The sequence below is a fragment of the Phocoena phocoena genome, chromosome 1 (genome assembly GCF_963924675.1).
Source record: "Phocoena phocoena chromosome 1, mPhoPho1.1, whole genome shotgun sequence".
Classification (NCBI taxonomy): Eukaryota; Metazoa; Chordata; class Mammalia; order Artiodactyla; family Phocoenidae; genus Phocoena; species Phocoena phocoena.
In genome coordinates, this window is record NC_089219.1 from 145267113 (window position 1) to 145282169 (window position 15057).

Sequence of the window (15057 nt, forward strand, 5' to 3'; positions counted from 1 at the left end):
CAGTCAGTCAGTCACCAGGCTAGCTTTTGGTCTTTCCTTTTGTTTGTTTTAGAACATCTTGTAAAGAGAGCGAGAACTTTTTCCCTACAAGTCTAAAGTAGATAAGGAAGCTGTCTTGCTTTTATAAACTTCAGTAAGATCACACACTGGCCCTTATAATACATTTCCCCTTCCTTTCTTAAATATTTTGCAAAGCCCTGAAGAAGATAGTTTTTTGGGAAAGACACAACAAATTGAGGGATTTGTGCCTGTCAAAAGGAAGCACACAATCTATTTATATTCAGGAAAAAAAGTTAAAATGCTTATAATGCAGTACAGTTTTGAGTGTGAATGACCACAGTGCAACCAAAATAAAGGGTAAATGGATGGAGAATGAAGGAACACTCCCTGGGTTGTGATTCTGTATTCCAGTGTTGTGTACACTGGCTCTTATATCATTCTCTCCTTGCAAGCAAGGGAAGAATAGAGACATACCTGAGTACATTTTTAGTAGTTTCTTGGGAGAAGACTGCTTTGTTGTGTAATGATCTTAGAATTTACCCCTTTCTAGGAAGTGCTAAACTGCTTAGAACATTTAATTATCTTACAAAAAAGAGGAACTTGGCTTATTATACCTTATTTAATGGATGAGAAAGTGGATTAGAAGATAAAAGGTGTGAAGACTTAAACTACCAAGGGAATTAACTTGTGTTTTACTTTAATTAAGAGAACAGATAAAAGGCAGAGGCTTTAATTATGTTGACATCTCTTTATCTAAAACCACATAATATAGTATCACATTCTTTTTTGTGATAGTTATTTTTAAATTTATTTTATTGAAGTATAGTTGATTTACAATGTGTTAATTTCTACTGTACAGTAGTGGTTCAGTTATATATGCATTCTTTTTTTAAAAAAATTTTATTTATTTATTTTTGGCTGTGTTGGGTCTTTGTTGCTGCGTGCGGGTTTTCTCTAGTTGTGGCGAGCGGGGGCTGCTCTTCGTTGCAGTGTGCAGGCTTTTCATTGCGGTGGCTTCTCTTGTTGCGGAGCACGGGCTCTAGGTGAGCAGGCTTCAGTAGTTGTGGCACACGGACTCTAGAGTGCAGGCTCAGTAGTTGTGGCGTGGGGGCTTAGTTGCTCCAAGGCATGTGGGATCTTCCTGGACCAGGGCTTGAACCCTTGTCCCCTGCATTGGCAGGTGGATTCTTAACCACTGCGCCACCACGGAAGCCCCTGCTACTTTTTTAAATATTCTCTATCACAAATCTGAAATTGTTATTTTGCCAAAATGTTTGAATTCAGTATTTAAAGTTACTTTCAGTGACTTGACTATTGTGACTTTATTGCAGACTTTTGAATCAGCTGTGCAAGAGAATGTCAGCATTAATGGGCAAGCATGGCAGGAAGCTTCAGACAATTACTTTATGGGTATGTGATTTCACTTTGTCCCTCTGTCATTCATTTCTGAGTTATTTTTGTGGCTAGTTTTATTTATTAATTTTATTTTATTTTATTTTATTTTTGGTCATGCTGCGAGGCTTGCAGGGTCTTAGTTCCCCAACCAGGGATCAAACTTGTGCAGAGTCCTAACCACTGGACCCCCAGGGAATTCCCTCTAGTTTTATTTTGAGTGCTAATTCTTAATCCCCATTTTCAGTGTCACTTCTTTTAAAATTCCTTTAGTGGAAGAGTTCCTTTGCTGGAAAAAAGAGAAAAGTAATCTAGAAGACTATTGAGGTCGTAAGCTGAGGCAAACAACGTAGTGGTTACTGTGATCCTCTATATTGATATATACTATCTGGCCTTCCCAATAAGACTTTCATCTGATTAAACTTCAAAAGTACCCTTGTCAATAGCTTATTGGAAAATACTGTAGAACTATCCCCAGATGAAGAAACAGGTCCAGAGAATCCCTATGCTTAATACTTTATAAATCAAGTTGTATTTTTACAAGTGATCCTTTGAGTAGATAGTGAAGTACTCTTAGAAATGTGAAGTTAAACTATAAAAGTACCATGTAAAAGATGAGGTCAGTATTTGTAGAAACCTCCTTGATAAAACAGAGTGTTTTCCTGGTGTAGAGCAGACTAGATTGTACCCTAACTAATGTTGTTGACATATCTAAAGAAAAAGTTTTAATAGAAAGAAAATGGTCAGTGTAGGAAGGAAAAAATGTAGTAGAAAAAGAGTGATCAGTGTGGGAAGAGAGGCAGAACTCTCCAGCAATGTCCAGGAGAAGGGCTGCCCCATAAGAGGACTGGAGTGTCTTGTTGGTCCCCATGGTGATAGTATGGAGATTTGACCAGCATAGATTGATATCACTGCTAGCTGTTCAGCTTAACCACTTATACCCTTGAGCTTATTCCAAACCCATCAGGATACCCTTGAGCTTATTCCAAGCCCATCAAGTAATTCTCTGTGGCTATAATTTTTCTCGTCAACATTAAGATAATTCTTTGCCCAGAAGACTTCACTGTTTAATCCTCGGCATTATTACAGTTATCTCTTCAAAGTCACCAAAGTTCACTTTCCGGTTTATATGTTAAAATGGAAAAAATAACATCAGATTTTCCAAATATTATCAGAGTGATTGCCAATTAGTGGGGGAGGGGCAGTGTATCATAATCACCTTGGAGTATTTTCACACTACACAGCTTCTACTGTGTGTTCAACTGACTCTTGTTCTTTGAAGTTCACTTTGGAATCGCTTTATTGATTGGTCCAGACTGCCTTCAGCAATATGATTCATCAGTTTATAGATTACCATGTATTTTCTGATAGGTTGGCAGCCTGGGTAGATGGCTCTGAAGTGTGGATATCCTCTATCCCTTTTCCCCCTTATAACTCTGAGGGGAAATAGTTGAGAATACTACATTTTTAACTTCTTTCATGGGCACTTGATAAATGCCAGACACTGCCAAATTCCAGGAAATAGATGAAAAGATATGGTTCTTACCATTTAGGAACTCATCATTAAGGGAAGGAAATAGACAAAGAATCACTATTACTCTTCAGGAAGTAGAAGACATAACAGAGTAGGTTGTTGTTAAAGGAAATGCATTTAATAAGTAAGCGTGTGCTAGACAGAAAGGAGGTAGGAAAGACATTTGAAGCAAAGAGAAAAGCATATGCAAAGGCACAAAGGAATGATATGTTTGCAAAATGTCAGCAGTGAATTGGGAATACTAATGACAGATGTGGCCAGAAAGATAAGTTGGGACCAGATCACAAAAAACCCTGTAGGATATGCTGAGGAATCTGCACTTTATCCTGTAGGTAATAGGAAGCTGGTGAAGGTTTTTAAAGTAAAATTACAGTAGTCCCTTCTTATCTGAGGGGGATGGGTTCCAGGACGCCCAGTGGATGCCTGAAATCTCAGATACTACCAAACCCTATATCTACTATTTTTTAAAAAATTTTATTGAAGTATAGTTGATTTACAGTGTTGTGTTAATTTTTTCTGTACAGTAAAGTGACTCAGTTATACATATATTTATATTCTTTTTCATATTCTTTTCCATGATGGTTTGTCACAGGATATTGAATATAGTTCCCAGTGCTATACAGTACGACCTTGTTGTTTATCCATCCTATATATATCTATGATAGAGTTTAATTTAGAAATCAGGCTCAGCAAGAGATTAACAGCTATAACTAATAATAAAATAGAACAATTATAATAATACACTATAATGAAAGTTATGGGAATATGATCTCTCTCCCTCATTCTCAGAATATCTTATTGTACAAATTTAATGCCTTTTCCATCTTAACTAAGGACGTATCATGCAATATGGCTGTAACTTTTGCAGTTTGAGGTACGACAACAAAGCTAGTACAGATTTCTTTTTCCTTCTTCACAATTTCGTGGATAGAGGATTTATTCTTACTGTCAATCTTAGCAACTTCAGCATACAATTTTTTTCCTTTATTAAGTTGTGAACTTTCACCTTTTCATTTAACGGAAGCACAGCTTCTCTTTGCCATATTTGAATTGGCAGCATCACTACTCTTGTGCTTTGGGCCCATTATTAAGTATCAATAAAATAAGGGTTACTTGAAAACAAGCACCACGATACTGCAGCAATGGCTACCAAGTGACTAATGGGCAGGATACACTGGACAGAGGGATGATTCATGTCCTGGGTGGGACAGAGCAGGATGTTGCGAGATTTCATCATGCCACTCAGAATGGTGCACAATTTAAAACTTACATATTTTCCATGTAATATTTTCAGACCATGGTTGACCATGGGTAACTGAAACTGCAGAAAGTGAAACCGCAGATAAGGGTGCACTACTATTACAAGAAAAGGCTTGTGTTTTAGAAAGCTAACTGCTGGCTGTGTGGGGGACAGATTGGAGAAGGGAGAAATTCCAGGGAGAACCTCTAAGACCTTAGGACGTTATTGCAGTAATACACCAAAAGGTGGTGAAGACTTACCCTAAGAAAGGAGAGAAGAGGATGGGTTCAAGAGATGTTAGCAGGTAGAATTAATAGGATCTGTGTCTGATCTGATACATAGAATCAATAAGTAAGCTTCACAAGGGCAGAGGTTTTTTTGTCTGTTTTGTTCATTGAGATCATTGTGCAAATGAGTGAATGAATGAATGTGCAAATGAAACCAACTTCCTCCCTGCCCCTCTACCCTGAAAGGAATTGAATTCAGAAGGCTGGACCTGACACATTTAAGAATTAAAAGATAAGTTCCTTGAGAGCAGGGATTATATATTTTTTTCTCATCACTGTGTTTTCAATACTTGGCTTGGCACGCAGTACATATTTGTTAGATTAATGACAAATTCTTCCCTGCTCAAATTTATACATTTCAGTTTTGTAGCTTTATCATTAGGTGGCGCTAAGAAACCATTTTCTCTTCTACATGGAAGATTTAGCTGGGAGACTTGTTTTTTTAAACTGATTGTGAAATAGTTAACAATATTCCTTTCAGGCTAGTGATTGAACTTTTTAAATAATAAATTAAAATATAGGGAAGACTGCTCATTTAAATGAATATTCAAAGTAAGAAATGACTATATTTTATAATATTCTCAGAAGAAGTAATTTAATTGGACTTGGTGAATATTTTTTTCATGAATGCAAGGCCATACATGATATATACCTCATTAATCTTTATGATATATATGTTTATGCTGATGTATGTCAGCAGTGTCTCAAAATGTTCTCAAAATATGTAACATGTTTCAGACTTCTCCCTAATGAAGCTCTACTCAATAAAATAAATAGATCTATTTCTATGATAGACTTTGACATAGCAGAACACAAATGACGTAAGACCAGTTAAGCTGAGGACCTAGCTCTTTGGTATTTTTAGCTACTTAATATTTGCTACTTTTTAAAGTGATTTTCAAAATAAAGTTGATGTATCCCCTGCATTCATTTCATCTGGGGTGCTTAATTTCTGGGCCCCATTCCAGAGAACTCTACTAGGAATCAGAATTTCTGCACTTCTCCTTACCAAAGAGTATGTACTGTATGATTTCATTTATGTAAAATTCTAGGAAATGAAAACTAGAATATAGTGACAAAAATTTGATCGGCGATTGCCTGGGGATAGAGAGCAGTTTGGGAGGAGCAGGAGGGAGAGGTTACAAGGGAGCATTAGGAAACTTAGGGGTGACGGTGTGTTCATTATCTTGACTGTAGTGGTGGTTTCAAGGGTATACACATACGTCAAAACTTATCAAATCGTATGCTTTAACTATGTGCAGCTCACTGTATGACAGATCTACCTCAATAAAGCTGTTTTTCAAAAAGTAAAAAAAAATGTCTGCACTTCTGACAAGTTCCCCAGGTGATCATTCATTCTTTCAGAGTTTGAGAATCAGTACATTTGACTCTTGAACAACTCAGGTTTGAACTGCAAGAGTCCACTCATACAGGGATTTTTTTCACCAAATACAGTACGACACCATTTGTAGCTGGTTGAATCCACAGATGTGGAAACTCTAAAGTTTCCACAGAGGGCAAACTATAAAGTTACGCTTGGATTTTTGACGGCAAGGATGGTTGGTGCCCCTAACCTCCACGTTGTGCAAGGGTCAACTGTACTTTAAAACATAGGAAAGCAACTGATAAGATAGCCTAAGCCAAATCAAAGAAACTCTAAAGTCACCATATCTTTTATGTTTTCCTACCATTTATCCAGTTGTACCTGTTTCAAATCTAGCTATTCCACTCACTGCTATTGTCACGGCTTTGGTTCACCACATGACAAAGTCAAAACTTATTAGCATCCCTGATGTTAAATGTTCTTTACAGTGTGGCTCTTCTATATATTATCATCCTTTTTTCCTTATACTTTAACCTGCAGCCATTTAGATCTTTTTCTGTTTCCTAAAGACTCTTTGATCTTGCAGATACTGTTTTCTCTGCCTCAAATGCATCTCCCTATTATTTTTTTCCCTACCTTCTTTTATGCAGTGGATTTACACTTACATTTCAAGTTCCAAATCAAATGTTATTTTCTCTTTAAAGTCTTAAATTCCCAAGGCAGAGTTAGTGTTCCACTGTTCTTTGTCCAGATAGCATTTTGTTCATACCTCTACTGTATTTATTCAGTTGTTTTGCAGTTGTATGTCTGTTTCTTCCAGTGAACCGTGAGCTCTTAGAGAACAGGGATTATGTTATGTTCATCTTTGTATTTCTCTGATTTAGGCTCGGCTTTCCATAGGGGCTCAGTAAGTAATCGACTGTTCAATGAATAAATGAATCAGTTACCAAAGTGGAGCATCCATTAACTTGCCGTATTTGTTTTCCTTAAATTTTGTGTTTTCTAAATTTAGTTTATTATGTTACATTTTCATATAGAATATTAAAAAATGTGTTTTAAGGAATTTTTTGATATTATTTTTCCCTCGAAATAGATTCTGATATCAAAGTCCTTGAAGACCAGTTTGATGAAATCATAGTCGATATAGCCACAAAACGTAAGCAGTATCCCAGAAAGATCCTTGAATGTGTCATCAAAATCATAAAAGCAAAACAAGAAATTCTGGTAAGATGATTTACCTTTAAAATAGTAAATTTTATGTAATGTCTATTTTACTACAGTAAAAAAATTAAAGTATGAGATCCAAGTGCAGGTAAGTGACATTTTGTTTTCTTTGTCTTTCCTGCCTCAGTTACTACTGTTTTGTCTCCTTCTAAGTCACACTAGGTTTTGAATACAGCTGATGATAAAATAAAATAGAATTTGAAGATAGAAGACTGACAGTGACTTAATTCTGAGACCAGGAGGGAAAAAGAAATGTATTTTTTAAGGCTTTTCCTTCTATCCGTCATTTGTGTTTGGTATATGTTTATGTATTTTGGAAGACCCTTTAGTTAAATCGATGATGAAGATTGGCTACCTGTTTTGTAACAACAAAATTTGCTTTATGAATTGTGTATAATTTGTTTTGTTCCAAAAATCATGATGAGGTGGAAGTAGGTTTGCTGGGAATGGCATTGCCTGTGGAGTGAGACATACATGTTGCTTTTGATTGTGCTTTACTTTTTGTCATTAGTTTTTGAAATTAGCATACTTTCACATATAAATTTTCTAGTTGCTTTCCTTTCAGGAATTGTTTTAGAGAGTGAAGACAGGTACTTTCTTTAAAACATTTTAGTTATCATTCTGTGAGAAAAAAATAATTACAAGCAAAATTTTTCATTTTTTTCTTCCATAGAGGTCAATCCTCCAAGAAATACCCCACACCCTTTGCCTCATCCACTTTTAAAGTTTCCTCGGGAAAAACATTAAAAATGTATTTATTTTCCAGCACCTCCCTCTCTATTACTACCCTTCCTCCCCCACCCAAACCTAGTAATCAGTATTGCATAAAAGAAAGGAAGTTGGCCGGCCTAGGTGGGGTACTGCTGTGGAAGTTTAAAATTGATGCAAAATGGATGGGGTGAGGATACTAAAGACAGCTTTTTTTAAAAAACAAACAAACAACAACAACAACAACAAAAACTTTTTGGCTTCTGCTACTTTGGGCAAGAGAAAGGAGAGACATTCTTCTCTTTCTTTTTGCCTGAATTTTGGATCCCGTTCTTATAGTTCTGCTATTGCAGTCCCAGTGTATCACAGGATACGTAGGTAGGCATTAGTGTGCTGATGTGGTAGTGGCCTGGCCACTTTTTAAAACAGTTTCTGTGGGAATATGAGTTCTGAGTTCTAAACACTTTTCTTAAAATGAACTTTTGAAAACCAGTCCATTCATAATTTGAAAACTACCTTGTACTGTATAAACACAAGATTCCATCTCTATGCCTCTAATTTGCTTGATTGCTTTTCTTATGCTTTTCCTGGTTTTTTTTTTTTTTTTTTTTTTTTTGGCTGCACCTTAGTTCCTTGACCAGGGATTGAACCCTGACCCTCAGCAACAAAAGCGTGGAGTCCTAACCACTGGACCACCAGGGAATTCCCTCTTATGCTTTTTTATGGTGCTATATCTTAGTGTATGCAGTAGGTGGCAATACTATAAAAGGTATAATTCAGTCTTAGTTTGATCTTTTCTTTTCTCCTCCCTTCCCTACAGATTTTCAGGATCTAATTTTGGGTTTTTTTGTTTGTTTTTGTTTTTTTGGCAAAAGAACGGTACTACTGACTAATAATATATTTGCTTATATAAACTGAAGAAAATGTTTGTATGAGGCACTAAGTTGTTAAATTAAATCTATTTTAATTTATTTTATGTTTAGAAGCAATACCACCCTGTTGTACATTCATTGGACCTAAAACATGACCCTGATCCAGGTGAGTCAGTGTTTATGGTAAAAGTTAAGCGTGAGCTTGTAATTTTCAGGAGTTCCTGATACTCTTTTAAAGGTTTCAGCATCAGGGTATCTTCCCTTTGATGCTCTAACTCACTACCAGTCATCAGTGTTTAACTCTTTTTTTCACTTAGGATTATAAGAACTTGCTCTAAACCTTCCGACTCAGAATCTCCAGGGCTAGGACCCAGGAATCTGGACTTTTATTAAGCACTCTCCTGACCTAGACTATTATAACACCTTGTCAATCTCTAACTTCTGTTATAATACCCTCCCATCTCTAATGCTATTAAACCATCCATTCTTTGCATTACAGCCAAAGTTATACTGTTAAAACACTCATGGTGTCTCTCCTTAGTGTGATAACCATCACTGGTTTCTCATCATTTACAGAATAAAATCCAACAAAAATATAATGTTGAACTTAAGAAGAGATACATACACTTGTTATGCCTTTGAACTCAATTCTGTTTCCACTTAGGTGCATCCTCTAAATCACAAAGAAATAAAATTTATACCAATTTTGTAAATCCAGCAATAGAACTGACTTTGCTAAAAATGTGGATCATATGTATTTTTAAATGACTCTATTCTCACATTTAAAAATTTCTAGCAGTTTTCTTGAGACCTTCTGAAATTTGCCTTTGGTGCTCAAAAGTACCATTTCTGAAATATCAGTAAAACAGTTAAGACCTTCATTTATTTGTATGGGATTTCTATACATACGGCTTTGAGTACCTCACCCTTGTTGAATTCTGATTTACTTTCTAACATGTCCCCTTGCCCTTCGTAAGTGTCCCAAGCCAATGAGATAAACTGAGAGGGGGAAGTAAAGATACTCTGAAATTGGTTAAAATCACAGCACTCACTGTATTTGATAATAAAAATTGACCTAGGACCTAACACTTAATTGTCATGGTTTACTAAAAAGGATTAGTTGCCAAAATGCAGTGGTTGACATATACTTGTTTTGGTTTTGAACAACAAAAAAATAATAATTGAAAAATGTGTTGTCACAATATACTCAAGTATTACTTTTTAACTATAGTTAATTCTCCAAAGAAACTTGGTTAACCTTTTTATCTTAGGAGGGAAAACAGGTTTATTTAAATGATCCTTTGACAGTCTACGTGATTTTCTTCCTACCATTCCAGTTATGTAGTATTAGTGGAAAAATCTTCTTTGTCATGTGATTCTGACTTCACAGTTAAGCAAATAATTAGAATCTATCTTTTGGATAAATTTTGAGATTTTTGTCATTATACATTTTCATAATGTTTATAAGCTTAGAATACCAGCAGCTCTTTAAGCACAGCAAAATTAACTTATTGTTTTATTAGCTGGATGTCCTTGGGCAAGTCACTTGACTTCAAGCCTCAGTTTCTTTATGATGAAGTCTACATAGCCTGATGCTTTAGGTGTGAATTCCAGCTCTGTCACTAAATGTTACAGAAATGTCCTGCCTACTCATTGAGGTTGTTATGAATCACATGAGATAAGGGGGTCTGTAAACTGTAACTAAAATATATAAGTAGTAGTTTATAAGGAGATGCTATGTAATAATAACCCTATTATAAATCCTATCCCTGGGCTTCCCTGGTGGTGCAGTGGTTAAGAATCCGCCTACCAATGCAGGGGACATGGGTTCGAGCCCTGGTCCGGGAAGATCCCACATGCCGCGGAGCAACTAAGCCCGTGTGCCACAACTGCTGAGCCCACATGCCACAACTACTGAAGCCTGTGCTCCACAGCAAGAGAAGTCACCACAATGAGGAGCCCACACACAACAACGAAGACCCAATGCGGCCAAAAATAAATAAATGAATTTATTAAAAAATAAAATAAAATAAATCCTGTCTCTTTTACAGTGGTACACCTAATAATACTACATAGCTTATAATACATTCAACTGATAAAATCATATGAAATTAATTAAAATGGCTTAGGAGAAAAGTGGAAAGCATAAATTTGTGTAGAAGTTAAAAATCTGAATAAGTTACATGGGAAAACTTTTTAGAGAACTTTTTGGAATTTTGTTTGTTATTAGAATATTAAGTGATATCAGGCTTATTTGAAAGCTGACACTTTTTTTTTTTTTGCGGTACGCGGGACTCTCACTGTTGTGGCCTCTTCTGTTGCGGAGCACAGGCTCCGGACGCACAGGCTCCAGACGCACAGGCTCAGCGGCCATGGCTTATGGGCCCAGCCGCTCTGCAGCATGTGGGATCTTCTCGGACCGGGGCACGAACCCATGTACCCTGCATCGGCAGGCGGACTCTCAACCACTGCGCCACCAGGGAAGCCCTGAAAGCTGACACTTTTAAAGAAGGTTGTCTGGTTTTCAAAACCTGTTACTTAAGCAATGTATATAACAATTATTTGACATAGTTATGTTAGGAACTCTGGGGGATATGGAGATAAAAAAGATTCTCCCCGTAAAGATCTTATGTCTGAGTAGAAATAAGAGATAAACATAAAACAGGATTCTTTCATGCTCTCCAACTGATTCCTTTCCCGGTTTTCCCCATCCAAGTAAACAGCACCTTCACCTACATACTGCTTTAGTGAGAAGTCAACTTTGATTCTTTCCTCTCCTGAACTCTTCATCTACAATCCATCAATAAGTCCTACGAATTATTCCTTTGAAATATAATCTCACATTCATCCACTTCTCTTCACCTCTCTATTGTCACCTCTAATCTAGGTCACCATCACTCTAGCCAGGATTTGTAGACGTGCTTTCCTGAAGGTCTTCTGTTTCACTCTTATTCTCTTCCAGTCCTCTGCATACACCTCAAGCAGAGTTGATTTTTTAAAAAATTCTTGAAATATTTCAAACATATAGAAAACATGGAGTATAACATAATGAACATCTTTGTATTTACCACTTATTTTTAAGGGCTATTCAAATTTGCCAAACTTGGGTCAGACCTTCTTAGGAATTAAAAGGTATGGATACAGTTGAAACTTTCTTTGTACCCTTCACCATCCCATTCCACTCCCTCTTACTTCAGAAGTAACCACCATCCTCAAGGTTAGTGGACCGTTCCTATCCATGTTTTTATGCTTTTATTGATACTTTATCAATGTATCTATAAACAATGTATGGCATTTGTTTTAAAATTTTACATAAATTGTATCATACCAGTCATATCATTCTGCAACTTATTTTCCCCCCTCAGTATCTTATACACACATATCTCTCTATTCATTTAGTATCTAAATAATATTCCTGAGTATGAATACACCTCTGTAAATCCATTCCTCTACTGAGGGACACTTAGTTTCTTTTTTTTTTTTTGGCTGTTATAAACAATATTACAATGAATATTTTTATACCTGTGTCCTTGTAAAGTGTAAATATGTCACATATTTTGTGGGGTAGATTTCTGAAAGCAAAATTTCTAGGTCCACAGGGCTTGTCTCTGTTCAGCTTTATTACATATGAGCTTTACTACCCCTCCAAAAGAGTCGTATCAGTTTACCATCCCACCAGCAATGTTTGAAAGTTCTTGCTTCTCTACATTTTGCCAACAATTCTTACTGTCAGGCTTTCTGTATTTTTTTTTTTTCTGCCAATTTGATGGACATGCGATAGTATTTAAAGTGAGGTTGAGCATCCTTGAATTCCCTATTTATATTCTTTGCCCGTTTTTTGGTTGGGTTATTTGAATTTTCCTTATTCATTTCTAAGAGTCATATACACAGGCACATGAATGTACATGCACACACACATTATGGGTATTTAGGTTATGAGCACTGTAAATATTTGCTCTAAATTTTTGGCTTGTCTTCTAACTTTATAATGACATATATGTTTACATAAGTTTTAATGTAGTCGGATTTACCAGAGTTTTTCCATTATAAATGCTCTTTCAGTGCCTTTAAGTGTCTATCTAAATGACATAAAGATCCTTTGTTATTTTATTTATAGACTTATCATGTTTAGGTCTTGAATACAACCGAATTTTTAAAAAAAATTTATAAGGAAGGGATCTAATTTCTACTGTACTGGTAGCTAGTTGTCTTAGCATCATTTATTGAATAGTCCATCTCTTTTCCACTGCTTTGTAATGTCACTCTCTAATATACTAAGTTTCCATGTATTTGGGGGTCTGTTTCCGGGCTCTGTCTCTCTTTTTCTTTTTTTGTTTCTGGGCCCGCGTCTTGTGGGATCTTAGTTCCCTGACCAGGGATTGAACCCTGGCCCTTGCCAGTGAAAATGTGGAGTCTTAACCACTGGACCACCAGGGAATTCCTCTGGATTCTCTTAACGTTATTCGTTGACTTGGCTGTCTCAGCACCATTACCACACTTTTTAAGTTTCTGTAGTTTAAAAGAAGTCTTGATATCTTGCAATTTCTTCCAAATTTCGTTGCCTGTTTTTGGCCCTTTACTCTTCCATAGGAATTTTTAGGATCAACTTGTAAAATTGCTTGAAAAATCTTATTGGGATTTGATTGGGATTGCGTTTAATTTATAGATAAATTTGGAGAGAAGTGCCACGTTTACAATATATGTCTTCCCATTTGTGAACATATTATATCTCATTTTGGGTTTTTCAAAATGTCCTCCAATAGTGTTTTATAAACACATGTAATAAAGATGTTTATAAGAGTGCTGCCTGCTTGCTATGTTGAAAACAGTGTTATTTAAGGGACTGGATCTGATAAGATATTCTGTAATGCATGTAGAGAAGTGTTTAAAGACATGTAATAAAGATGGTTTTAAGGAAAAAACAGTATTTTATAAATTTCTCCACATAGGTTTTACACATCTTTTATTTGTTCCTAGATACCTTTTTGTAGCTATTGTAAATAGTAATATTTTGGGATTGCACATTGTAAATGAATATTCCTGGTGTTTAGGAATACCGTCGATTTTTATTTGCTGAACTCTTGTTAGTTCTAATGGATTATCTAATTTCAACTAGATTTTAAAAAATGTAGATAATCATATCATTTGCAAGTAATGCTAGGTTTTATCTTTTTCCTAACTTTATACATGTTCTATTTTTGTCTTATTATTACATTGATTAGAGCCTCCATTATAAATATTTAGGGGGTGCGGGAAGGATAAATCAGGAGTTTGGGATTAGCAGATGCAAACTACTACATATAAAACAGATAAATAACAAGGTCCTAATGTATAGCACAGGGAACTATATTCAATGTCCTATAATAAACCCTAATGGAAAAGAATATGAAAAAGAATATATATATGTATGTATAACTGAATCAGCTTGCAGTACCCCAGAAACTAACACAGCATTATAAATCAACTATACTTCAACAAAAAAATTTTTAAGGAAAAAAAACCAAAAACTGAAAAAAAAAACAACCTCCAGTGTAATGCTGAATACTAGTAATGATAGTGGCCATGATATATATATATTTTTCAATTTATTTTATTTATTTATTTTTGGCTGTGTTTGGTCTTCGTTGCTGCGCGGGCTTTCTCTAATTGTGGCGAGCAGGGGCTATTCTTGGTTACAGTGCGCGGGCTTCTCATTGCGGTGGCTTCTCTTGTTGCGGAGCACGGGCTCTAGGTGAGCGGGCTTCAGTAGTTGCAGCATGCGGGCACAGTGGTTGTGGCTCACAGGCTCTAGAGTGCAGGCTCAGTAGTTGTGGTGCACGGGCTTAGTTGCTCCATGGCATGTGGGATCTTCCCAGACCAGGGCTCGAACCCATGTCCCCTGCATTGGCAGGCGGATTCTTAACCACTCTGCCACCAGGGAAGCCCAGTGGCCATGATATTTTAAAATTATGAATAAATGTTTAATTTTATTGAACACTTCTTTTGCATCAACTGAGATCATATACTTGTTTGACCAACTTTATTGAGGTATAATTTACATATAATAAAATACATCAATTTTATGCATACAGTTTGAGTTTTGACAAATGTATACAACTATGTAACTGTGACCACAATTCAGATATAGAATTTTTCATCACTCATGAAGTTCCCTTGTGCCCCTAGATCATATGCTTTTTTGTCTCTAACTGTTAATATGGTGAGTTAACAGTGACAGATTTTTCTGATGGTTATCTTTGCATTCATAGAGAAAACCCCACACTCATTAGTATATTTTTTCTTTTATACACTTGAATTAAATTTACTTATACTCTATACCTGTGTTTTATTTAGTATGTTAACCTATAGTATATTTGCATCTGTAGTCACACAAAAAATAAACATGTGTTTTAAAACATACTGAATGGGCAGGAATAGAGACATAGACGTAGAGAATGGATGTGTGGACATGGTGGGGAGGGGCGGGGAGGGTGGGA

The 15057-nt window shown here is 36.0% G+C and overlaps 1 protein-coding gene across 1 annotated transcript in view; it reads left to right on the forward strand.

The window, feature by feature from the left end:
• The window catches only part of NSL1 (NSL1 component of MIS12 kinetochore complex), a 38396-nt gene that overhangs the window by 750 nt on the left and 22589 nt on the right, over positions 1-15057 (forward strand). Inside the window, exons 2-4 of the mRNA XM_065892484.1 lie at positions 1332-1410; positions 6871-7001; positions 8693-8747. Of these exons, the coding sequence (XP_065748556.1) occupies positions 1332-1410; positions 6871-7001; positions 8693-8747 (265 nt within the window). The remainder of the gene's footprint in view (positions 1-1331; positions 1411-6870; positions 7002-8692; positions 8748-15057) is intronic.